The 27132-nt window shown below is 50.8% G+C and overlaps 1 protein-coding gene across 1 annotated transcript in view; it reads left to right on the top strand.

Annotated features, from left to right (window-relative positions):
- The window catches only part of DDC (dopa decarboxylase), a 65453-nt gene that overhangs the window by 31576 nt on the left and 6745 nt on the right, over positions 1-27132 (top strand). Inside the window, exons 7-11 of the mRNA XM_007094768.3 lie at positions 588-682; positions 5832-5899; positions 15804-15880; positions 20721-20740; positions 24594-24692. Coding sequence (XP_007094830.2) covers positions 588-682; positions 5832-5899; positions 15804-15880; positions 20721-20740; positions 24594-24692 — 359 coding nt within the window. The remainder of the gene's footprint in view (positions 1-587; positions 683-5831; positions 5900-15803; positions 15881-20720; positions 20741-24593; positions 24693-27132) is intronic.

Genomic DNA, 27132 nt, shown 5'->3' with positions numbered 1-27132 from the left:
GTAAAGTCAGACGTGGTCCCTTCCGGCCAGGCTATTCTGGTGTGGTTGGAAAGCAGAAATCACATCCCAAAGGGGCCTGGGGTGGTTGCGGATGGCCTAAAATAAGCGAGTATGCTTTACGGGGGGATGGAATGGGGGGGCGGGAGGTCACTGGGGCCGCACACCCTGCTGATCCCCCAAGACTTTGTGGGGGAAGACTTTAGGACCGCTAATCCAGGAGAATGGGGAGCACATTCCCAGTGGGTGAAATGGCGGAAGACAGAGAAAGGCGGTGTGACTGCGAAACAGGAGCCCCAAGGGGTAGGGCGGGCTGAGCCCTTAGACCATGAGCATCCACCTTCAAGTCAAGCAGGGCGGGGGATCCCATTTTCCTTCCTTCAAGTCCACACATTCACTGAGCTCCTTGTCTGTGCTCTGCCACAGTCTGGGGTCAGCCACCTTCAGTTTCGTTGCCTTCAGACTCAAGGAGCCAGTTAGGGTCCACCATCGGGCCAGCAAATGCTGTTGATAGACCGTATGCAGCAAGTTATCAGGCCCCCGTGAGGAGGGCATCCATCAGGAACTCACAGGTCACCTCTGGATTTCAGGTAACAAGGAGGACATGTGGCTGCACATCGACGCTGCCTACGCAGGCAGCTCCTTCATCTGCCCTGAGTTCCGGCATCTTCTGAATGGAGTCGAGGTAGGTCGTGCTCTTTATCTTTAAGAAGATCACTGTTGAAAAGTGCTCTGCTGTCAGTGACATGTTCTCGCGAGGAGGTGACGTTCCATTTCTCATTGCTGGGGTTCATTGCAGCAGACGGCGTCCAAACACATTCCGAGATCGTCAGAAATTAGACTTCCTTATGATGGCGGTTGAGAATCTTCCCAGTCCTACGGCCGGTCTTCTCAAAATACACCGGACGTTTACAGCCATTTTTCAGTCTGCATGGGTCCTGGGCAAGGGTCTCATGACAGGATAAATGTTAGCACTGTGGGGAAACATTTAGGAAGGAAATAAGATCTTAATGCATTTCAGATCAAGAAGTAATGTACAAGGGCACCTGGGTGGCTCAGTCGGTGAAGTGTCCGACTTCGGCTCAGGTCACGATCTCACGGTTTGTGGGTTTGAGCCCCGCGTCGGGCTCTGCGCTGACAGCTCAGAGCCTGGAGCCTGCTTCAGGTTCCGTGTCTCCCTCTCTCTTTCTTTCCCTCTGCCCCTCCCCTGCTTTCTCTCTCTCTCTCTCTGAAAAATAAACATTTAAACAAATTTAACAAAAAGAAGTAATTTATAAGGCCAACCTACAACCCTATTCGATCTGGTTCAATATGATAGTCTATTCTGACCATGCAGTGGGCAAGGTGTTGACTTATTGAACAAGCAGCCACAGGTGCACTCAAATATCTTCTACTGCTTCTGGAAGTTGTAAAATGTGGCTTGTGATGCCCTTCAAAATACCTGCCGCTTCTGAGAACTAGTAAGCAAAACTATCGGCCAGTGCTCTGCTGCAGAGAGCCATGTGGCACAGACTAGAGGCGAGAACACGACGTGATGGTCGTGCTCTGATGTGTGATTTCAGACTCAAGGAGGATTTCGCTGTTGGCGGAGGCTCAGGGGCCGCAACGTTCCTCTCGGCCAGGAACTCAGTTGTAGCTGCAGGAAAGGGTCCAGAGAGAGCGACTTTGCAGGGAGTCCGGGGGAAGGAGACAGTGAGTCACTGGGGCCTCAGCGTTGGCTCTGTGCTCGGGGTCACGGGTTTCGCGAGCCCCGGGGCCACACGCGGTGCAGGGATTACGGGCACGGCCTTTGCCATTAAGTGACTGTTTGAATCCCAGCTTTACCCTACGACTAGCTGTGTCCCTGCGGGCACGTTAGTACCCTCCCTCCACCTCACAAAGTGGGTTTTGGTAGTGATCCCTCCTCCGAGGGGGTGTTGTAAGGATCAGGAGTTAATCATATTGAAAGGGCTTAAAAAGCAGCGTCTGGCACACGGCAAGGGCTGTGCGTGAGTTGGATTCTGTGATTTCGCCATGGCTGAGCAGACCGTCCCTCCAAACCTCTCTCCGCTGTCGGGCCACGCTGCCCATTCATTTGCTGATTACTCATGTGGATTCTCATGGGGCCATAATACCAGAAAAAGGGGTGTCAGGTATAGAATACCAGTGTTCCCCTCTTAGAAAAGAGTACCCTCTTATTACCAACGAATGAAATAGCATTCTGGTTCCTACCTCCTTCACGTCACATTCATTTATGTACTCTCTCACTCGGTATTTGCTTATTGATCGCTGAATACGGGCCAGTCCTCAGATCCGTCCTGGGGAGGGAGGGGCATGTGGGGCTTCCAAAGGCCCCGATAAATATTGGGGAGGGGGGTTGTGGCCTATGAGGAGTTCTGGTAACCATGCTGACGGCCAGCCCTCTGGGGTTCGCTGCCCGTAGCCGGTTTTGTGGGTGTTTGGGGCTGGGAAACGACAGACAGACCTCTTTACCACCTGCACACCTCACATCACAGAGACGGTACACATCACTGGCAGGGGAGGGCGTCTGTCCCCGCAGCCTCGGGGGACAGAAGGCAAAGCCATCTTCGGGGATGTGTGTGCCTGTACCCAAGGCCTGGTCTTTCTACATATCAGGTTTAGGATTGCACAATCTTTTCCCTGTGAACCCAGGACTTGGGGCTTTGGCTTTCTTGGGGGGGTGCTTGTCAGGGGGGACTAACTGTCAGGCCACCGTGGAGCTGGGCACTCTAGCAAGATCCTATCGGCCAGCGGCAGACGGGATTTCATGCCCGACGCTGAGTCATTTCCGTGTCTCCTGCATTGTTCTCTTCTGGCGAGGGCCTTCCTGCTCGGCTGGTCAGATAAGGGGCCTGCAATATCCTGCGAGGCCCCAGCCCCGAGATAACATCCCGTCGCTCTGCCAACAGGAGGAGCACACAGCGGGCCGGTAATGAAAGACGATCAAACAGACCAGCCCCTCCGGGAGGGAACTAATACAATTCTCGGCAAACAAAGCCCATCTTTCACGTGTTGTCTCCTTTTATCAACAAATGAAACCCGTTGTCCTTTCCCGTGTCTTGCTCCAAGTCACTTTGATTGAAACCTGGAAGGAAATGAATGTCCTCCCTGCCGCCCCGAGTGGGGGTTGACGTGCGAGGCGGCTGTCAGCCGAGCGGACGTCTCCGGGGTGGCGCGGCACCCCCCTGGCCCCTGGTGCCCTCGCTGCCTCCCTGGAACCAAACAGAGAAGAGGTCGGAGGCGGGGAGAGATTTCAGCCACCTGCCAGACTGGGACCTTTATCTCTGCCGCTGCCTTTAACTCTGCTTCCGCTGGGGATTTATGCGTGTGGCTGCATCCCTGGGCCTCCAGCTGGGCCCAGGTCTGTGCATCAGCCTGACGATAAACCTGGGCACGCCTTTGGAAGGATGTGAGAACTCCCCACTTACGATAGCTCCGTGGAAACACAGAGCGCCCTCCTCAGCCAGTCTCGGTTGTTGAGATCTTATTTTCTGTTTGGAAATGCCGCAGCACCTAAAATTGATGAACTCGGTTATTGCCTTTAAAAATAAAGACGAAGAGGGGCGCCTGGGGGGCTCAGTCGGTTAAGCGTCCGACTTCGGCTCAGGTCATGATCTTGCGGTTCGTGCGTTTGAGCCCCGCGTCGGGCTCTGTGCTGACAGCTCGGAGCCTGGAGCCTGCTTCGGATTCTGTCTCTCCCTCCCTCCCTGCCCCTGCCCCACTCGTGACTATCTCTCTCTGTCGCTCATAAATAAATAAATAAATGTTAAATTTTTTTTTTTTTACATTTAAATTTATTTTTGAGAAACAGAGTGAGACAAAGCGTGAGTGGGGGAGGGGCAGAGAGAGAAGGAGACACAGAATCCAAAGCAGTCCAGGCTATCAGCACAGAGCCCGACGCGGGGCTCGAACCCACGAACTATGAGATCATGACCTGAGCCGAAGTTGGACGCTCAACCGACTGAGCCACCCAGGCGCCCCCCCAGTTTTTTTTTTAAAGACGAAGATGTTTAGGTACACAGGAAGAGTAGTTGGTAATTACGTTGGTGTTGGTGAAAGAACCAACCAGTGAAATAAAAATTGGGGTGATCCCGATTACCACCGGTTAGACATGAAGTTTTCACCCTCCCAAAGCTCATGATGATATGCGTATACTAAGAACTTTGCCAGTTCGTGATGTTGAGGAAGCTGCTGGCAGGAAGTGTTTCATAGGCCAGATCGGTACGATGTCCTGACATAGTACATGCGAATTAGTATTCCACTTATTCCAAATAATCTCGTAGTTTGAAAGGTAGATACATTTCGTTCATTCACTCATTCATTCATTTGCTCACTCATTTATATTTGAGAGAGAGAGAAAGAGGGAGACAGAGAGAGGGCACAGGCTCCTGTGCATGCACACTCACACAAGAGCGGGGAGAGGGTTTGAGAGAGAGGGAGAGAGAGAATCCCAAGCAGGTTCCACACTCAGCGTGGAGCCCAGTGTGGGGCTCGATCCCATGACCTCGAGATCATGACCTGGGCTGAAATCAAGAGTCAGGTGCTCAACTGACTGAGCCCCCCAGGCGCCCTGGTAGATACATTTTATATGACTCCAGACTACATACGTTGGAAAGCGTGTGACATAAAATATCGATAATGTCTCATTTTATGAGGAAAAGTCCAACTGTGAGTTTTCCCGATTAAAAATTGGAGCTTTGCATTTCAGAGCAGGAGATCCCCCAGAACGTGATCCGGGTCCCGTTGCTGCTAGGGATGGGCGTCCTCCCAGGGCACAGCAACTCTCCGCGTCGTTTCTTGGGGTTGCGCTCGGATTATCTTTTGGGAGTCAGCATATTTTGAACGATCCAAGGTCCTCAACGTGCTTCCCTCGTTTCAGATGTGATGGCCCTACCCCAAGTTAGGATTAGCACGTAAATGAAAGCGTGTGTTCATACGAAGGTTCTAGATTGTCTCATTCCAGCCCCTCACTTATTTTTCATAGAGTTATTGCACCAAGGGCCCCCGGCCAGACGTGGAAGCACTGAGGCCAGAGTCTGGGGCTTTTAGTCCAAAGCTCTTTCTGTCCTAAAAAGAATGAGATCCTTCATATCACCCTTCATGCAAACACTTTCTGGATTTCTTCTGGGTGCCTGGCACCACGCCCCAAGGAGTGCCAGCAGTCCTGACGGCCTCCATGCCCCAGGGCCTCATGCCTCGCTCCGGTTTCCGTGGGGTGACCCTGTGCAGGCAACTCCAGCCGGACTCAGCGAGCACCGCCCCCTCCTCTGAGCAGTGAACCCAAGTCATGGTCCCCGACGCTCACTCTCACGTTGCATTCTGATGACGGCTCTCTGGTCGGACCTTCCCGATTCACCAGGAGCTGTCAGAAGTCCGTAGCCGGCCCAGCACCAGGCTGGCTCACTGGCCGCCGATCAGCCAACAGTCACAGCACAGCACCCGACCTGGCGAGTTTACCCCATGCCAGGAGCTGGGCTGAGGAGTTCGTGGCTGTGATGCCACGATTTCTCCATAAAATAGACATTCCCGTTCCCGTGCACACAGAGTGAGCCGTTGAGCTGGGATCAAACCCCCAAGTGTCTGGCTTCAAAGCTGCCCTCCTCACTTTGGGTGTCAGCCCGCAGTCAGGTCCGTAGCAGCTCGAGGGATCCCGAGTGTGATTTGTTATCCCCATTTAAACATGAATATGAAGACACGTGGGGAGGTCACGTGGTCGCCCCAGCGGGTTCCAGAGTCCAGACCCTCCCAGCTGTGAATTACTGTGCAGGGAGTCTTGTTGTACAACTAGACGTTAGTAACGGAAGTGGCTTCTTTTTGTTATTTCTCCTCGGCAGTTTGCAGACTCATTTAACTTCAATCCGCACAAATGGATGCTGGTGAATTTCGACTGCTCTGCCATGTGGTAAGTTTCCCCCACGGCTACATGTCAGTTACCCCATGCGCACCGCACTTTCCCCGAGTGGCCTTGTGGGAAAGAAGCCTGGCAGGTGAGGAGGATGCCATCGCTGGGCCATCTCACGTGTTACCTGCTCACTGCTTGCTTCCATGCTGAACCAGGGGCGGGATTCTTGCCCAACCTTACCTGACTGTGAACTGCTGATAAGAACATATTAGTGCGAGCCATTGGCACAAGGAGAGAAGGTTAATACAGCAAAATCTGTAGTCTGACCTACCTAGTGTTACCAAAAACAACGCAAGGACATTTCAGGACGTATTTCTAATTCGGTTGTTTCTGTGTCTTTCTTCGTAGATGGTTAATGAGTCTAAGGGCTTGAACACATTTGTTAAGGAAAAATAAAAGTAATCCCTTTTCCCATGAGATTCTCTGAAAATTCTTAATAGCATGCCAGAATTATGTTGGTTCTATTTAGAGCAAGAAAAAGAATTCAGAAATGAAAGTGGGTGATATTCCATCATGTAGATGATTTTTAAAGAAATAGCAGTCACTGGGAGCAGTGTGGGAACACAGGGTAATGGTTCTGCTATGTTCATTGCACTAAGAAGGAGGTAAATCAACCTTTGGACTGGGGGGGAGGGTTTGCATGAATTTTGTGCAAAATCATTCGGCATGTAATTGCATCAATGGGTTCTCACCTTGGAGGGGTGAAGAAAGCAGTTCTCATCTGACCCAACTGAAGTCTGTTCTCCCGGTTTACTGCGCGACCAGTGTGTCCCTTGACTAGTTTGTCTAAAGATTAAACCATATTTTCAGTGCTTTACTAAAAAATTGGTTCAAATCAATTCTTTTTTGTCTGCCTTGGACTGAAACTTTGATATGTGACTTTAAAGCCCACTGGTGGGCCCATTCTAGACGTGGCTTCGTCCGAAATACGAGTAAGGATCTTATAAGCTATAGCTGTTATGAACCTCAGTGTTCTTTCGTGTTCTTGTGGCTGCGTTTGTCTATTTTAACTGGAATGCTAAAGAATGGTTCATACGGTGTGTCCAAAGTCCCTCTCTTTGAGCTTTAATTGGCACTGAAATGTAATTCTGCTCTGCTGGTGTGTTTGGTCAGATTGTGGCTCGTGGGCACAGAGCTGGCACAGAGCCAGTAGAGGGCCCTTTCGCCTTTATTTGGGGAGGGGTGGTGGCCCCCGTGTGAGCTGACACAGGAGCACACAGGGTCCTTAGCTGGCAGTGAGGCATCGGGCCAAGAAAGCCCACAAAAAGACCGGAGGGTTGTCGGGGGTAAAGTGATGGGGACCGCCAGGAGGTGGCGGCCAGAGGGCCTCACAGCATGCCCAGGTGTTTCACTGATGACCTGGGGAAAATAATATCAGAGACGGCTGTTTCCATGGGCGGCCCTCAACGCCCTTTCTGTAACGTAAATCACTGGAGCTCCGGGGCATCCGGCCCCCTCATGCATGGGGCAACTGAGGCTACGAGGGACCAAAAGCATTTGGGGCCGCGATCTGTGATCACACACTGAGAGGTGGTAGGGATGAATATAACAACGTGGCGTCCTGCCCTTGGGTCCAAAGAGCCAGTGAGCCAGTTAAGGACGAGAGAGGACAGCTTTGTCAGCGGCGTGGTTGGGAAGGGCCCGAGCCCCTCACGGGGCGTAACCAGGCTGCCGGGGTCGCTCGGGAACAAGAACATCTTGCCCGGTTGAGGCAGCAGCCCGCAAAGGGAAGCCTGACAGAGCGGACGTGATGTGGAGGAGAGACCCGGGGCGCACAGGGTGAGGCCACATCACTGGGAGAAGGACAGAGGGTGAAGCTGATTGTCCGCTGAATAAAATCAAATATAAGATGTAAGGGCAACACCCAGTGTTTGAGGTTTTACCCCAGAGGAGGGCAGTCAGTTATCCCCGGGGCTGGAGGGCACACGGGAGAGGGTCATGAGTTGAGGCCACATGAACACATGGGTCCAATGTTAAATTGCAACAGAGAATGTGCTTTCCGTGTCCTGAGCCGCTGGGGTCCTGGACGGAATGGTTGTCGAGGATTTTGGGGTGATTTTGTGAGTGTGGGAAAATCGCTCCTACCCCAAACCGGGGGTGCAGGCCTTGATTTCACGAGCGTGTGGATTGGGTGACAGAGTTGGATGTGGAAGGATCTACGTTTCAAGACAAAAGTAGCCCCTGCCCGCTGTTTGAGGCACTGTGCCAGGGACGCTGTGACAAACCACCGCGCGCCACAGAGACGTATTTCCTCCTCATTCTGGAGGCTGGAAACCAGAGACGGGGGCCCAGGTGGGCGGGTCTCTGCTGACGCCTCTCTACCTGGCATGCCGACGGCCGCCTTCTTCCTGTGTCGGCACTCGGTCTTTCCTCTGTGGGTCTGTGTCCTCTTCTTAGGGACACACTGGTCACGTTGGCTTAGGACCCAGGCATGTGACCTCATTTTAACCTCCTTGCCTCTGTCCCCATGCGGTCACATTCTGAGGTCCTGGGGGTCAGGGCTCCAGCAGGTGAATTGCGGGCTGGGGACACAATTCAGTCCGTGATGGTGCTCGCAAGAAATTACTAGATAAAACCATAAGGCTAACATTTAGGAATTTAAACCAGGTCAGCTTATTTTAAACCATATACTTAATCATGCCACCCACTTCCTGATCGGTTTATTTGATTCTTATCAAACTTGATGTTTTCTTTTGATCTTGCTATACCCAACCACCTGCTTGCTCTCTCTCTCTCTCTCTCTCTCTCTCTCTTTTTACTACAAAGAAGTTGCTCTCTCCTTTTGGTGGGGACGATGTTTAGCATTGCCCTGCTTGCAGAAGGCCCTTCCCACAGATGTCCTACCCCCACCGGGGGCTGCACTGTGGTGGTGCTGAGGGACCAGGGTCCGAGTTGGGGCAGTGCCATCCAAACCAAGAATAACAAGGAGGAGGAGAGGTCTGATTGCATTGGAAAGCATTTGATTTTGAGCACCGTGGACCTCACACCAGAGGGCTGTTATCTCTGGGCTCTAGAGGTCTCAGCCGTGGGACAGAGTTTCCGGTAAATGCAATACAGCCAACGTGAAATGAGAAACTGAATAAAATCAAGTCCAGGCCAATGCAGCTTGAGGTCCAGCAAGCGAAGGGCTTGGGAAGAGAGAAGGCAGAGGTTCAGAGAAGCTTGGGGACAACAGGGAGCTGGAAGGTCGAGGGGGAATGTGTGAGTGGGAGGCCTCCATGGACCCATTCATTCTCTGCCCAATTGTTGGACACGGAGAGCTCAGGGAAATTCTATTTGGTGACATGGCATTTGACAAAGGGCCACACGAGGTGACAGAATAAGCAGTGTGCGTACCTGGGCCGGGTGGGTGATGAGGACTGGTAGTGCAAAGGCCCGGAGACAGATGCGTGCACCACAGTGAACTCAGGTGAATGCCACTGAAGATCATTCAGGTGGTCGACGTGGATTTAAATTTGTTTTGAGTCTGCTCTCCACGTGTAAAAGTTGGCATTTTTACAGAAAGAGGCAACTTTTTAATGTGTCACTAATTAATGAGAGCCCTTACAGCACCATTGCTGGGCTGAGTGCTCAGTCCTGTGGCCAGCGTGACCTTGTGCACAGGTGAGGCCAGGCTCCCGGAGCATGTGTACTTTAAAGATGATAGCTAGGGGCGCCTGGGTGGCGCAGTCGGTTAAGCGTCCGACTTCAGCCAGGTCACGATCTCGCGGTCCGTGAGTTCGAGCCCCGCGTCAGGCTCTGGGCTGATGGCTCGGAGCCTGGAGCCTGTTTCCGATTCTGTGTCTCCCTCTCTCTCTGCCCCTCCCCCGTTCATGCTCTGTCTCTCTCTGTCCCAAAAATAAAAAAAAACGTTGAAAAAAAAATTTAAAAAAAAAAAAAAAAAAAAAAAAAAAAAAAAAAGATGATAGCTATACCACAGCTAAACTAATGTAGGAATTGTTCTTCCTGATTTTATGGATGAGGCAACCGGGATTCTGCTTATGGACACACAACTCTCCTCCATGCCATGGCCACAAATGTTTAAGAGACGGAGAGAGAGAGAGAATCCCAAGCAGGCTCCGTGTCGTCAGCACAGAGCCTCACGCGGAGCTCAAACTCACGAACCGTGAGATCGTGACCTGAGCCGAAATCCAGAGTCCAACGGTTAACCAACTGAGCCACCCAGGCGCCCCGCGATGACGTGAGGTTTTAAAGACGAGTAAAGATCGTCAGATGCAGAATCACGAGTCTCACAGGATGCCAATTAAGAACACACACAGGAAAGCGAACACACATTTTACAAACACGCATCTAGATGACAGGCATTAGCATTGTTCCGGGTGGATATGGGGGAAACTGGAGAACGAGAGCTGTTCTTTGGGGCGGCTGAGGCAAAATCAGGCCCCGTTGTGTCTCCGTTCTTGTTCGGGCTGATCCCACTTTCCCTCTGACTACCGAAACTAGTCCTGGATTTTAGCCCAGGCATGGACAGCCCAAAGGCCAAACAGGAAGAGATGGACTGAAGCCACCCTCCCCTGTTTGTCTACCTGAGCTGTGGGTCCCCAGCACTCTCCCCCGCCCCTCTCCCTGCTCCAAGGTGGGTGGTCCCTCCCCAAGGTGGGTGGTCCCTTCCCAAGGTGGGTGGTCCCTCCCCAAGGTGGGTGGTCCCTTCCCAAGGTGGGTGGTCCCTTCCCAAGGTGGGTGGTCCCTCTCCAAGGTGGGTGGTCCCTCTCCAATGTGGGTGGTCCCTCTCCAAGGTGAGTGGTCCCTCGTGCTCATGGGCAGTGTGGTGACGGGCATTGGGCAGACAGTGAAGGCTGAGAGCCTACTCAGAGCCTTCTGCTCACTGTCCTGAACATCTATGGACTCAAATACCTATGTTTTGCTATTCTAAGAGGTTATTGCAATAAAATGAGGTGTCAACACAACAGAATACAGGTAGCAAGACGCTCGTTAAAAACCAGATTTCGGAAGGGGCAGGCATCTCTTTAGACCCCCTAAGAGCTGAAAGCAAACAAATCATCCTAAACTGGGAATTTTTTTATAGACGTATTTAAATTTTTTGCTCATACGACAAGTAAGATATAAATGGATTTTTTTTTTTATTGCTCTCACTGGCTGTTTTGTACTTCTTAAAATCAGAAGAGTCTCTTTTTTGTTTAATGAAATTTTGCCAGTGGTTAGTCTGTAATTTAAAGTAAATACATTGGTTATTTTCTCTAAATATTGAAATGGACAAGATAATTGGAGTTTCTAAAACCTGCACGTCATTATAAGCACAGTGAATAAATACATTTCATAATGATTTCATTATTCTGTTCATAAGTTTTTTTATTGTTCATTTGGTGTTTTGAATCTTTTATATGTAAATATAAGCCGTTCTGCTCAGACCTTACTATCTCTTTAGCATCAGATTTTTCTCCAAAGAAAGCCTCAGATTCACCCAGGACATGTTTTAGTCTACCTTTTTTTTTTTAATTTTTTTTTTAACATTTATTTTATTTTTGAGACAGAAAGAGACAGAGCATGAATGGGGGAGGGTCAGAGAGAGGGAGACACAGAATCTGAAACAGGCTCCAGGCTCTGAGCTGTCAGCACAGAGCCCGACGCGGGGCTTGAACTCATGAACTGCGAGATCGTGACCTGAGCCGAAGTCGGCCGCTTAACCGACTGAGCCACCCAGGCGCCCCTAGTCTACCTTTAAAAAGAGGCTTGATGTCTTTTTGCAAATAAAAATTAAGTTTTATCACAAATAGTTTCACAGCGTTTGCACGCTTCTGTTACACTGGGTTTCTTGGGAAGATGGTCAATCACTGTAGTTATGTAACACTTGATTCTAGAACTTGCTTTATAAGTGCTAATGCACAGTTTTCTACGTATCTTTTTGGTTTCTTTGCACTTTGGCGCCGTGCCATATCTTGAAAGTTTTCTTGGTCACCGACTGGCACCAGGACGTACCATGAGCCCTCATTCCATGAGCCCTCATTCCGTGAGCCTTACGCGGTATTGTAGGCTTAGAAAAAGACAATGTAGACTCCCAAACAACACAGGAGTCCCCTTCCCCCATCCCCCAGGACCCTCCCTCAGGAATATGTCTGGTGGCAGGAGGACAGTTTCTGTCCCATGAGGCCCATTCAGCGGGAGGTGACACGGCCACCTTCACAGGCCGGTTCTGTGTGTGCCCGCGTGTGTGTGTGTGCGTGTGTGGGGGTGCAGGTGTGTGTGTGTGTGTGCTCGCACACATGTCTCTGTTTAAATAGCCTTCCTTTTTAAAAAAAAAATTAAAAACATATTTTTAATGTATATTTATTTTTGAAAGAAAGAGAAAGAGAGGTGGGGGAGGGGCAGCGAGAGGGGGAGACACAGGATCGGAAGCAGGCTCTGGGCTCTGAGCTGTCAGCACAGAGCCCGACGCGGGACTCAAACTCAAGAACTTCTGAGATCACCACCTGAGCCGAAGTCAGACACTCAACCGACTGAGCCACCCAGGTGCCCTTCAAAATTTTTTTAAGTGTTTACTTATTTTGGAGAGAGAAAGCACAGAGGAGGGACAGAAAGAGAGGGAGACAGAGTTACCTAAAGCTAAAGTGGGCTTTGTGCTGACAGCAAGAGAGCCTGATACAGGGCTTGAACTCACAAACTGTGAGATCGTGACCTGAGCTGAAACCAAAAGTTGGACGCTTAACTGACTGAGCCACTTGGGCACCCCAAACTTCCTTTTTTTTTTCTTAAAGCAAGAAGCTCTTATTTATTTATTTTTATTTTATTTCATTTTAGAGAGAGGGAGAGAGCGCATGATCGGGGAGAGGGGCAGAGGGAGAGAGAATCCCGAGCAGGCTCCACACTCAGCACAGAGCCTGAGGCAGGGCTGGATCTCAAAACCCTGGGATCATGACCTGAGCCATAATCAAGAGTCGGACGCTCAACCGACTGAGACACCCAGCCCTAAATAGCCTTCCTTTTGCAACACTGTCAAACGTCATGCCCAACGTTGCCTACGAATGTCCGCATTCAATGGCCACATCAAGCATATGAATATGCTCCAGAATAAATAGAAAAATGCCCCAAATCTTACAGCTATTAAAGACAATTATATACAACTACTTTAATATAGCTATATTCGATATAGTTATTAAATTATTGTCAGAAGTTAAATTTTTCACACAACGGAAGCATCCAAATTCTCCTGAGAGCAAACTCTACCAAGCTGTGAAGGCATTTATCAGTCTGATCATAAATGCACCTCACAGAAAACAGTAAGGAGGACACACTCCCACTGTCATATCATAAGTTAGGCCATCTTGGATTCCAAAACCAGATGAGAGGCTGAGGGAACAAAAAAAGGTATGGAGAAAGAAAAAAAGAAAAGAAAAGAAAAGAAAAGAAAAGGAAAGAAAAGGAAAGAAAGAAAAACAAAGTTTGTTTCACTCACAAATTCCAATATGAAAATTTTGAAGTCAAATATTAGCATGTAGTGATGTTTCAGGAAAACGAGATAGTATATCATGACCAAATGTGTTTATTCCAGCTACTCTGGGGTGGTTCACAGCTATTAGAAGGTTTTGAAATGTCATGTGCCATGTAAAGAGTCAAGGAGGGAAGAGTCATCATTGTATTAGATGCAGAAAAAGCATCAGGTGAAATTCTACATCCCCGCGAAACAGAAGTTTTAAGTAAAATAGGAACAGAAGGGAACTTTCTCAATCTGATGAGAGATATCTACCAAAAATATTACAGGAAACCTATTCTTTTTTTTAATGTTTATTTATTTATTTTGAGAGACAGAGAGGCAGAAGAGAGAGAGAATCCCAAGCAGGTTCCACACTCAGAGCCCAATGTGGGGCTCGACCTCACAGACCGTGAGATCATGACTGGAGCCAAAATCAAGAGTCAGACGCTTAACCGACTGAGCCACCCAGGCGCCCCCTGATGTGATTTATTTTTGAGCAACTTATTAGAAACCATTTAGAAACGTGCACCATTTAGAAACGTGCAAAACAATACCATAGGTTATGAAGGAATTTGTGCAGAGAATTCTGTAGAACTCTCTGGGAGTGGCAGACCCACAGGCGGCCCCGTAGCCTCCTCCAAGGACGGCAAGGCGAGGGACCTACAGATTTAACAGTGCTCGGGTTTTGTGTCATACTCAGCGAGCTGTGGGTATTATTATTTACACTTTTTTGCATGGCTTTAACACCGCGCAAATGTTTTGATTAAAAACACACGGGCTCCGGGGTCATCGCTGGCCTCAGTGGGAAGGAGAATGTGATCTTCATTTACAAAGGACGGAGTTCTACCCCCTTCTCTCTCGCTGTCCCTCTTTAAGGCTATGCACAGAGTGTTCTCCGGTACAGAGAGACCAAAGGGAGCTGTGCCAGGGCTCCCTCGTATACTGCCCAGAATGTACTAGAATTCCTAGATGCCCATGCATAAGGTCAGGTGCAATCCATTTTCTTGCACAGGTCAAAGGCCAAGCCAGCCCCCGACAGCTTATTATTGCTTATTGACATAGTCTGCCTTCTAACTCTTTGAAGAAATAACACTTCCATTGCTTTTCCTAAGTACATCTGGGCTCTTGGTCCTTCCTCGTTGTGGCTGAGTCACATCCCGACGTGCTATTTCATGCTTTCTGGTTTTCTCTCGCACGGACTCGTCCACACGGTATTTGCGTTCAAGCCCAAGCTACTGTCAGACGGACGTTTCTTCCCCGGTTTGCCCTAAGGATGGTCCATTTGCCATAAGATTGCTTTGAGACGGTGTCCATGCTGCCAGATGAGGCAGAGAGGCGATTATCGTCAGGCTCAGACCTCAAACCCCAGCCCAGAGGAGAGTGGTGACCTGGGTTATCCGGGACTATCATTTGTACCGAATCTGAGGGTGGTTCGCGGTAGGAATGCCTCACCTCTGGCCCCTGTTCATCCCGCACACGCTGGTGATGCCTGCCAGTGGCCCGATGCCAAGCCTGGACCGACAGAGGGGACAAATGTTCCCCTGTTGGGTTTTGCTTCCTGACGCCAGTTCACCAGCTCTCTGGACACCAACTGGGCGTCCCGTAATGGGACTCCATTCTGACGCTAACCATCTGGAGTCCCCACAGACCCCACAGGTAGAGGGGCTCGGTCCCACAAGGTCCAAAGGTTCCCGCCCTTCTGTCCAGCTTGCTGTAAAGTTGGGGGTTCCCGCGAACCCCCCGCTCCTTCAGATTTGATAATTTGCTAACAGCTTCGAGCGCTCAGAAAGTTGCGCGACTTACATTTGCTGATCTGTCACAAAGGAAACGAGCGAGCAGCCAGAGGGAAGGGATGTGCAGGACAAGGTATGGGTGTGGGTAGAGGACACAGAGCCTCCCTGTCCTCCCCGGCTGCGGCTCCGTCCTGGCACGTTGATGTATCACCAACCCCGTCCTTCACCACGTAGGTATGGTTGATTGCGTCGTTGGTCATTGGTGGTTAACTCAGTCTCAAGTCCCTCCCTCTCCTGTGACCACCCCCACCCCAGAGACTGGGGGTAGGGCTCAGAGTTCCAGCCTCAAATCTCCTTGGTTTCCCTGGCAACCGGCCCCCAGGGGGCCCTGAAGCTCCCCAGGGGGCAGGGGGAGGACAGTCACCTGTCTTCTCCTTGGCTTACCAAAGCCATTCTTCACCCTCCAAGAGATTCCAAGGGTTTTAAGAGTTGTGTGCCAGGAACCAGGGATGGAAAGCAAAGATTTATTTTTTATGATGCCGCCCCCTCAGGTGCTGGGGTCCTGTGGGTGTCGGGCACCCAGGTGAGGGATGCGCTGGCAGAGCGGGGTCCCAGGGAAGCGTCCCAAAGCGGGTGTGCCTGTGCTGAGCCTGCTGGAAGAGGGACCAGGAGGGAGGGGCTGCAGGGGGGCTTGTCCCAGTGGCTTCCTCATTAAGCCCCACCCTGTGTTCTCTCAAACCAGGGTGAAAAAGAGGACAGACCTAATCGGAGCCTTTAAGCTGGACCCTGTCTACTTAAAGCACAGCCATCAGGACTCAGGTACTCTGCGGGGGGGTCCCTGCTTTCTCGGTGTTCTGGTTTTGTTTTCAGAGCGCCCTTTCTGCCAGGAGCCAGAGAGGAAGGTTCCAGTCCACAGAGACCAGACCATGGGAGCTGCCTCCCCAGGAGGGTGGTGAGGGGTGGGGAGGGCTGCCTCGGTGCCCCCCCCCCCCCGCTCCAGAACTGCTCAGTGCAGGAGCCGGGGAGGGCAACCACACGGCCAGGGGGCACAGCTTTCCATGTGGGGTGGACACCTCCTGGGTAGAATCCTTAGAAAGAATGATTGCCCTCGTGTCTGAGAACGTATGTCTGCTTATACCCATACCACCATGGGGAAGAGAGCTTAGGGGGACGGTGGGGGGAGGTGCTGGGGGTTCAGGGAGTGAAGGGAAAACTGGTTGACTCCCGGGCAGGGAACACACGGCTGTGTGCCTCTCATCCATTGGACTTTCAAACCTGCCCTCTGTACGGGACACGAGCCACCTCTGTGCCTATGGAGTCTGGCGGGGAAGCCTGGGCAGGTGGCTCTCCGAGGCCACAGTGGGGCTCAGACACAGATGCTGGAGGGATTCCTCCAGGGCCTCCTCGTGCAATAACCTGTCATGCAACACAATTCCTAGAAAACGCAAAACAGCCCCTTCATTTTCATTAGAGAGAGAGAGAGAGAGAGAGAGAGAGAGAGAATCCCAGGCAGGCTCTATGCTCAGAGCAGAGCCCAATGCAAGGCTCGATCCCACGGCCCTGGGATCACGACCTGAGCTGAAATCGAGAGTCGGACGCTCAACCGGCTGAGCCACCCAGGTGCCCCTCTCTGAGATTCTTGTCAAAGAAATAAGAGCTGCATATTGAGAAGAATGATCCCAGCAATACAAAAGTTGTTTGGTTTTTTAGTGCAGGGAATGAAAATTTTCCAAATGTAAATAATACTTATAGCTGGATGGTATAATGTCTTGTGAATTTTCCTAATTTCCTCTACATTTTTGCAGTTTAAAAAAAAAATTTTTTTTGAACATTTATTTATTCTTGAGAGACAAAGAGAGACAGAGCACGAGCCGGGGAGGGGCAGAGAGAGAGGGAGACACAGAATCGGAAGCAGGCCCCGGTCTCTGAGCTGTCAGCACAGAGCCCGACGCGGGGCTCGAACTTACAAACTCGAACTCGTGACCTGAGCTGAAGTCGGACGCTTAACCGACAAGATACGCAGGCGCCCCTATATTTCTGTAGTTTTAAAAACATACGTAGAACTATTACTTTTAAATGTCAGTGTTTTCAGGTCTAATACAGACACTCACCCCATTGCTATTTACAGTTTCTACATACCTGCTCCGTTTTGCTCAGGACCTAAAACGCCCTAAAATTAAAAAAATAAAGTCTAGTTTTTAAAGAATTGAATTGGCATGAAACAGTGTGAAATAATGAACCAACTGCCAAGCTCTTATATTTAAAAATATGTATTTCATGTTCGGATCATGAAAATCTTTGCAATCATGACAGTTAAAAAGCAAAATGTTGCCCTTAAACCATGAGGTGATCCTTGGAATGACTTTACGCCAAGGGCATCTGAGGAAAGCTTATTACTCTAGACATACAATAAATTATTTTCTTCCGCTTTTATAGAAAGGCTCTTTCCTATTGAAATATTGGCTATGGCTGTTAGAGATGAAAAATATTAGTTATTTGGATTCTTTCCCTAAAAAAACAAACAAACAAAAAACCAAAAAAACCCCACAAAAACCTCTCTAAGTCAACAAAAACAGTGTCCCGTTTTGCATTTAGCAAGTAGAGCACCGAAAATCAGCTTTAAGCTCTTGTGGCCAGTGGATGTAAGGGCTTATTTAATCTGCGTGGGTTCAGCTCTAACGTTGCTAAGCCCTCTGCTCCTTGAAATGAAACCTTCTTTAGAGTTTTTTTTATGGTCCTTTCAGTTCAATAAAGAAATCTCCTCTTTATTTAACGATTAAAAAAACCACTCACGACTGCCCTGTGGCCCCCTGCTCAGCTCGCAGGACCACAGCAGCCCGCTGTCCCCCCTGGGGGTCATTAGGATGCCTCCCTCTCATCACTGGGTCCAGGACGAGAGGTCTTCCCGGGTCTCTGCACGGAGGCAGATGCCCTCCTGTCCCTTCACCCTTGTGGCTCCTTCAGGGCACGTGACTCTCGCCACGCAGCCACCTCGATCACTGGTTTGTGACTGTTGTCCCTCCGCCTCCCCTGGAACCTCAGATCCAAGTGTCCTGCTGTTGGAACACAGCTGGACCAAGGGGGAGGTGGCCAGCAGCGACAGTGGGACAGCAATGTGGGAGTGGTTGCCTTTCTAGTACATCCCCACGTTTCATTCCCGTGTTTATGAGTTTGTCTCACTGGGCGCCTGCCAGCTACGGGTTGACACTGACTTTGAACTAGGACCAAACCATGTGGGATGGTTTATATATATAACAGACAATCCTGTCAAAATGCAGGTGATGGGGAAAAGTGGCCGCACCTGTGACACAGACTTTTCAGACAAACTCTTCCATTATAGAAACTGTACATTTGGAAACTAGAAGCATAAAGCGGGGGGAGCCAGAAAGTCCCCATGACCCCACCCCCCCCAGTGCAGATGCTGTTGTCATGTGGTGTTATTTCTTGCCAGTCTCATGTGTTGTTTTTATCGTGCCATTTGCAAATTTAGAGGTTGCTCACCCCCTGTGTATCCTCTGTAGCCGTAAAGACTGACCAGGCACATAAAACTTATTATTTGTTTTGGGAGGGTGCCTGGGTGAGTCAGTCGATTAAGCATCTGACTTCGGCTCAGGTCATGATCTCGCCGTCTGTGGGTTCAAGCCCCACGTCGGGCTCTGTGCTGCCAGCTCCGAGCCTGGAGCCCGCTTCGGATTCTGTCTCCCTCTCTCTCTGCCCCTCCCCCACTGGCACTGTCTCTCTCTCCCTCTCTCTCTCTCTCTCAAAAATAAACATTAAAAAAATTTTAAAGTTATTTGTTTTCTAAATATGTGTTTATTTTCGGGAGAGCACAATCAGGGGAGGCAGAAAGAGGGGGACAGAAGATCCCAAGCAGGCTCTGCGCTGACAGGCTGACTGCACAGAGCCCGACGTGGGCTCGAACTAACAAACCTCGAGATCATGACCTGAGCTGAAGGTGGATGTTCAACCGACTGAGCCCCCCAGGTGCCCCAAAGAGCTCAGTTTTTAACTGTATTTCACTGGAATGACATTTGAATGGCCACACATGGCTGGTGGCTATGGGGACGGCACCGTGACATAAACTAAAAGGGAAGGACATTCAACTCCATTCACGACGTCATCTGGTGTCATCTGGGTTCTTAACAGACTCTTACTGAGTGCTCCTCGTGCACCACATATATTTTGGGTGCTGTTATGTTATGTCTGCTGGTGTCTATGCCTCCCTGTCAGGCCACTTCTGGTGACCCTGCTGTTGATGTTTGACAACCCCATTTCACATGGTGCAGACAGTGGTGGCTGGGAGTTGACCTGGGCTGTGTGACCTTGGGCTTTCATCACAGGGTCCCTCCTAAGATTAGGGGGTGGGACCTGGCACAGTGGCCCTGAATGTTCTCCCATCTCTACCATGTTATGACCCTAAATAAGAAAACGCCTGGAGGGCTCGGTCGGGTAAGCATCTGACTTCAGCTCAGGTCATGATCTCACGGTTCGTGGGTTCGAGCCCCGCGTCGGGCTCTGTGCTGACAGCTCGGAGCCTGGAGCCTGCTTCGGATCCTGCGTCTCCCTCTCTTTCTGCCCCTCCCCTGCTCACACTCTGTCTTTCTCTCTCTCTCTCTCTCAAAACTAAATAAACATTTGAAAAAAAAAAAAAGAACAGAAAAGAAAACGCCTACTGTCTCTGGATGATAGTCAAAAAATCAATAATAAGTGTCGACTTTAGATTTCCTTGTAAGTATAGTGTAGACCCGTCTACACAGCGGGTGAAGAGCCATCTGTGACAGTGGGTGTGCATTGCATCAGACTCCGAGCCGTCAGCACAGAGCCCGGCGCAGGGCTCGAACTCACGAACCGCGAGATCGTGACCTGAGCCGAAGTCGGATGCTTAACCGAGGGAGCCACCCAGGCGTCCCTTAACCATCCATTTTTTTGTAACCACTATGAAGCCATTTGAATCCAGGATAACGACATTGATCGAATGTACACTCAGGTATCTGCTCCATGCCAGATTCTGTACTAAGATCCGAGAATACAGACATGAACACTCATCAAAAGTTTGATTCCTTTTTTTTAAGTTTATTGATTTTGAGAGAGAGAGAGAGAGAGAGAGAGAGAGAGAGAGAGAGAGGATCCCAGGCCAAGCAGCTTCACACTGTCCTTGCAGAGCCCAGTGTGGGGGCTCGATCTCACAAACCATGAAATCATGACCTGAGCCAAGATCAAGAGTCAGACACTTAACCGACTGAGCCACCCAGGTGCCCTAAAAGTTAGATTCTTGTCTGATATCCTACTCACTCTGTATATCACAAATTCACCTTCCTGCGCATGAATGAGTGCACGAGGAAGGCTTCACTTGCTCCGAATGCCGATACCAGAAGATAGCTCGGGTTTTGTGCTTCTGTAACCATAGAAAGTGAAGCGAATGGGAATCCAGTTGTAATCTGGCATTTCCAATTTGTCCTGGGAACCCTGCTCTCTTGGAAAGCCCCTTGGATTTGGTACCTTGGGAAGTGCCCCCCAAACACCCAGCCTCCTGCCTTCTGCTGGTGCCGGAGGTGAGGGACGGGACACAGGAAGTTTACCTTGAAGGTGAGAAGGAATAGATGTGAAATCGACCAGTGTGTCTGATGGCTTCTCTTTTCTATTTCTTTCTCTTTTCCAGGGCTTATCACCGACTACCGGGTAAGTGGGAGATTTGACGCGCTGAGTCCAGGGCTCAGGTGATCGAAAGTGTGAACACAGAGAGGGGTCCTGTCATGGGCTGTAACTCCCGCTACCCTCCTGTTCCGCTCAGGCTCAGAGTCACCGTAGAGGACACCTTCTAGCTGGGTCCTAAGCCAGGCCACAGACAGCTGTGCTGAGCCCACCGACTCCGGGTCTCGGATCAGGAGGAAAGGATCTTGCCTGCGCCCCTCGGAAGGAGGCAGGAACTTCTGCCCCCAAAATCCTCTGTAAGAACAGGTGTTGTCCTTAGACCACACGGCCCGTCCATTCCACACGGCTGCCGTGCGCCTGGGGCGCACACTCTCCCCTTAGGGCAGTGGGAGATCAGAGTCAGAGACCACAGCGGTGCTTGGATGGCCCTCTTTGTCAGCCGGGAGCTACGCACGGCTCTGGAAGCTTCTCAGAGATGAGTGAGGCCCCATGCCTCCCTCCCGGACCCCCAGGCTACCGAGGGAGACAGGGGCACAGATGACCACACACGCGGGGATAACCATTCTGCACACCGCTGTGAGCCGCCGTGCTGAGACAGATCTGGAACACGCTGCTCCTTGCTGCTGGCTGTTGCCGGCCCGAGGGAACATGTTCCAGCTGGTCAGCTAGGGCCCCGTTAGCTTCGCTTAGACTCTCCTTGTGCTGTTTATGAGAACCAAGTCCCAGGCATCATATGCCGGCAGCCTATGAACTGTAGGTCGTGTGTGGGCAGCTTCGGGTTGGTCCACCTGCTGTTTGGGAAGGACCTGGATCCAGGCGGGCGTGCGGCACTGTGGCAGCCCGCCCTCGCGGCCGTCCCCCCTGGCTTGGGAGGACGTGCTTTATGTCCTGCTGCGCGCGCCCGCGGAGAGAGCCAGGGGGCAGGCGCATAGTGTATTCTCTGCAGGCATCTCGTGGTCCGTGAATAAGCAGATGAAATTCGTGGAGGAGCAAATTAGGATGGGGAAATTATTCTGGAGCAGAGAGTCCTCTAAAAACTGATGCACATAAGTGAGTCCTTAGAAAAACAGTGCCACAAAGTAGGAGAGATCAAGTGGGGGCAGATGCAGGGCATTCCCACCAGGAAAGAATACGCAGGTCGGTGGGAGCCTCAGCAGGGGAGCCTGTGTCTGGGCCCTGGCTGTGCAAAGGGCCTGGGGCACCAGTCTTGCCCTATGAGTGTTGTTCCTTCCATCCACTCCTCACAAGTACGTGTCACCCGCCTCCCACCCTGACCCCCTTCCCTGTGCCACAGCCCTGGAGAGCCCCTGACCGTATTTTCTGGCAGTTTTACTGCTCTCTTAGCTAGAATGTAGGGATATCTTTCCTTTTCGATCCACATATAGGTACTTCTGGAGCTCTTTTATGGTTTCTTCCTTTAGAGTGAAGTCTGGGCAAATGCCCTGGGGTCCGGGCTGTTCTTGACGAGGGAGTGCTGGGCTCAGCAGATGAAAAAAATATATATATCACAGACATCATCATCATTTTGTTCAAAGATGATGGAAACTTCAACCTGAGGTGGTCACGGCCTCCAGGTTGCAGAGGAGGCCCCCCCCCCCGGGAATTCTAGGCCCCTGACCAGGCCAGTCCGGGAAGTGTAGGGTGAAAGGCATGAGCAGCCCCTGGCAGGACGGTCAGCCCTCAAGGGATGGGGGCACAAGGGCAGACTCAGCACCAGGAGGAGGGAGTGGGAACACCTTGGCAAAGGGGGTTTTACATCATGTCTGCTTGTGAATGACCAAAGAGGGAACCGTAGCAGCATTTACCTACCATTTATTTACCTGGTCTTAGGCAAAGTGGGCATCATTATACCCATTTCACAGATGCGGAAACAAGAGGTTCGAGGTCAAAGAATTTGCTGAACCTAATTTAAAGAGAGCCAAGAACCTGGGTCAAAAGCCCACTCACTGAGCCTCACAGCCCCCATGCTATCTGAGTGAGGAAAATACATCTTCTGGTCCATTTCGGTGGCTTATCAAGAGTGGGACGACACACAGGACAGCCTGGAGATAAGGTTTTAAAATTTTCAGTTGTGGAGGGAAAAGTACCCAGAAATAGCTCCTTTGGTGTCCAAGAAACCTCGAGTACTGACTGACTTCCACATGCAGAATCATTTTAGGTGGCCCGTGTATGTGGATTTTCCTCCTGACTATTTAAGTACAGTGGTCAACAATATTCCATAAAGCCTTATGACACGTCCTGTCATCTCTGAACTTACAGGCTGGGTGCAAAGGGAATTTCTCTTCCGGGGGACATCTACCCCGGTCCTGCCCCAGGCTCAGGACAGGTGGTGACAGCATTCTAGGGCAACGTTTGAATCAGCGCTCGATTAAACTGTGTGCATTTTTACTCCAGGACCGCAGAAATTAAGTTAGGTCCCAAGCCATTCCTCCCGGTGTAAAGATTAACTAAGCCATTCATGATTCATTAATGAGGCTATTCCTCTGAGTGTTAGACCTCAGTCCTGTCTTGATCTCCAGGACGTTCGCTGACGCGGTGGGGAATGATTTTGGAATGCAGCATCTGTGGTGAACAATGCCAAGAAAGCACTGCCCATCACCACCACAGTGGGGGTGGTAGGCTTTCTGACTTTCCAGAAAGGCCTGTGAGTGAGTTCGGTTTTCCCCCAACAACCTGCAGACGTGCTGTCCCTTAGGGCGGATCTGTGTCCGCGGGGGCCATCCGGGCTCTGGGGCGTCGCACGTGGCCTCCTAGCCTCTCCACGCCTGCTGTCCTCCCGTAAGATGAAGACACAAGCCCCGGCTTCACAGGCGTGAGGGTGATGGGGTGAAATGCTGCGTGAACCCGCTGGGCACAGTGCCTGGTGGACACAGGGTGACACCGGGTCCGGTGCCTCTGAGCGTCAGTAGCAGGCCCCTGTTTCTCTTTGCAACTTGAGGGGCTTCCGTGAAGCCCTTGCTGGGACCCCCTGGTGATGCATTTGCCCTTCAGAAGCGGCGTGGCCTGGGCATGCTCAGCACGAAGGTTCAAACCCACCCGCCCGCTGCGCTACAGAGGGAGCAGGGCCCGGACAGCCCCACTGTGCCCATCACGGATGCGCTGGGGGAGGGTCCGGGCTGTGCCCCCTGCCCCGATACAGCCCTCCGCGAGCCCTGCCCTGCAGGGAAGGTCCAGGGAACAGAGAGGGAGCCTGAAATGCCCTCAGCATCTTCTCTGTAGGTGACAGAACCTGACCATTTGAAAAGTCACAATGAAGTGCCCGTTTTATGGTCCCAGAAGGCCCCCTTGCCCTCCCTCCTTTCTGGGTCCTTTCTTGCTGGCTTTCGTGCATTTGCAGCCATTGCGGGGGCCCCACAGCTGGTGGAGTGCCAGCCGGCTGACAGATTGAGGAAAAACTAGGGAAAGCTTATTGGAGGACCGGCATGTCAGGGTTGTATTTTCTAGTGACCGTCTTGCGGGTCATTCTGTGGCAGCGGGGGTGGGGGAGGAAGAGAACCCCTATTGTTCTAGAAAAGGGTGCCAGAACAGCACAGGGAACACGCTGAGCCGAAGGGGTGGGTTTCGGCCTCCTCCTGCCCGCAGTTGCAGACGCCCGTGCCCCCGCTGGCTGGTGAGCTCCATCCGTGCGCAACCTGCACACATATGCTCCGAGAACACAGTGCCTTCCCAGGAAGCAGCCTGGTCGGTCCTCGTCTGTCTCGGGGCTCTGCAAAGAGAGCCTCCAGCCGTGGGCTTTGCTCAGCCCGCATGGTGGCCGGACGGGGAGGGGAGGCCTCCAGGGAATCAGCTGTCTCCAAGAGAAACAGGTGCCCCAGGAGCCAGAGGAAAACCAGCTCGAGGTACCTTCCTCCCTGACGCAGCGTTTTCTGTTCTGTTTCAGCACTGGCAGTTGCCGCTGGGCCGAAGGTTTCGCTCTCTGAAGATGTGGTTTGTTTTTAGGATGTACGGCGTCAAGGGACTGCAGGCTTACATCCGCAAGGTGACCGTGCTTTCAGTACCTACCTGGGGAACGTTAGGCAGGCCTTGGACACTAGAAATGGAGGAAGACGGCTTAATAAGCAAATACATGATAAAGGTTAGTTTGCGTTACTGAGGGTTGGCCATTCACAAGATGGTCAGTGCATGATTATGGGCCTTCTGGACGCTTCCATGAAGACCACAGGCCGTCAGGTCCAGGGGACTGCAAAGTGAGTACACCACACAGCCGGGACTGTGGCCACACCTCACCTGCAGCAGGTGCAATGACAGCAGGGCAGTCATGAGAACACAGTTCGTTTCCCTCCGAACACTGCCAGCACGGCAGCACCTTGGAGCTTCTGGAAACAGACAGTCTCCAGCGTAGGGTTTCTCAGTGTGTCCCCAACCAGCAGCACATGCATGGCCTTGTACTCTCGGGTGGGTCCCAGCAACCTCTGTTGCTATAAGTGAACCAGGCCGCCGTGATGAGCTCTACAATGTGAGAACAACTGGTCTACTTCAAGCCCCATCACCCTGCCATTTTTTTTTTAAAGCAGTTGAAGAAACTGAGGCCAGAGTATGTGCTGGGACTCCCCCAAGGCCCACCCACTTAGCTGGCTGCAGAGAGCTGCCGATTCCCAGCTGGTCCCTCCCATGCTGGTGTCCTTCCTCAGCCAAGATGGCGCCATCTCGCTGGACAGAGGGCCTCGGGCTTCATGGAAGCAGGGATGCCTGTGGTCTCTGACTAGTGACCGTGACAGTTTGGGTCCTGGTGCCTCAGCTTAGTCTGTTGTGCAGCTGTGGGCAGCACACAGTGGCTCCAGGCTCTTCCTGTGTGCGGGGCACATGGCCTGTGGAATGCCACACGGTGCCATCTGTCTACCTTATGAGGCCCGTGGGGGCCCGTGGGAGCTGGTAGTCACCAGGAGGATCTGTGGGGTAGGGAACTAGGAAAGGAGTGTTTGCGTGTGAGTTTATGGGTGCAAGATCCCCCTCCCCATGTGAGAACATGCTCTCAAATATAATAAGGATTCAACTTCTTTGACAAAAATCAAGTGGTCTTTGTCACCATAGCTTAAGGCTCTGGGGCCCCTGGGTGTGATTAAGCTGCTTCCTGTAAAAACACTCCATGCCTCTTATATTTGTAGGTCCGTTTCTGGGTTCTCTGTTCTGTTCCACTGATCTGTGTGTCTGTTTTGTACCAATACCATACTGTCTTGATGATTACAGTTTTGTAATACAAGCTAAAGTCTGGGATTGTGATGCCTCCCGCTTTGGTTTTCTTTTCCAACATTGCTTTGGTCATTCGGGGACTTTTCTGGTTCCGTACAAACCTTAGGATTGTTTGTTCTAGCTCTGTGAAGAATGCTGATGCTATTTAGATTGGGATTGCATCGAATACGTAGAGTGCTTTGGGTAGTATCGGCATTTTAACAATATTTCTTCTTCCAATCCATGAGCATGGAATGTTTTCCCAATTTCTTTGTGTCTTCTTCAATGTCCTTCATCAGCTTTCTATAGTTTTCAGAGTACAGGTCTTTTACATCTTTGGCTGGGAATTTCCTAGATTATTTTATGGTTTTTGATGCAATTGTACCTGGGATCGATTCTCCGATGTCTCTTTCTGTTGCTTCATTATTGGCGTATAGCAATGCAACCGATTTCTCTATGTTGATTTCATATCCTGTGACTTTGCTGATTTCATCTATCAGTTCTAGCAGCTTTTTGGTGGAGTCTTTAGGATTTTCCACGTAGCGTATCATGTCATCTGCGAAGAGTGAAAGTTTGACTCCTTCTTTGCCAATGTGGATGCCTTTCATTTCATTTTGTTGTCTGACTGCCGACGCTTGGACTTCAAACACTGTGTTAAACAACAGCGGTGAGAGTGGACATCCCTGTCATGCTCCTGATCTCAGGGGGAAAGCTCTCAGTTTTTTCCCATTGAGGATATTAGTTATGGGTCTTTCATACATGATTTTTATGATGTCAGGGTATGTTGCTTCTATCTCGACTTTCTTGAGGGAGGGTTTTCATTAGGAAAGGAGGCTGTATTTTGTCAAAAGCCTTTTCTGCATCTATTCACAGGATCCTATGGTTCTTATCCTTTCTTCTATTCATGTGATGGACACACTGATTGATTAGTGAATATTGAGCCAGGCTTGCAGCCCAGAAATGAATCTCCAACTAAGGGTTGATCGGGGCGGGGAAAATGGATGATGGACATTAAGAAGGGCCCCTGTAGGCATGAGCATTGGGTGTAATGTCTAAGTGATGAATTACTGGGTTCTACTCCTGAAGCCAAGACTACACTGTATGTTAACTAACTTGAGAATAGAAAGAAAGGAAGAAAGAAAGAAGACAAAAACACAACAACAACAACAACAACAACAACAAAAAACAACAAAAAACACTCCATGCCTCACCCTGAGAGGGCTCCCATCCAGCCTGACAGGAAGGGACCG

The sequence above is a fragment of the Panthera tigris genome, chromosome A2, assembly GCF_018350195.1.
Source record: "Panthera tigris isolate Pti1 chromosome A2, P.tigris_Pti1_mat1.1, whole genome shotgun sequence".
NCBI classification, from domain to species: domain Eukaryota; kingdom Metazoa; phylum Chordata; class Mammalia; order Carnivora; family Felidae; genus Panthera; species Panthera tigris.
Note: the sequence above shows the minus strand (reverse complement) of the source record. Positions and strands in the feature narration are given on the sequence as shown.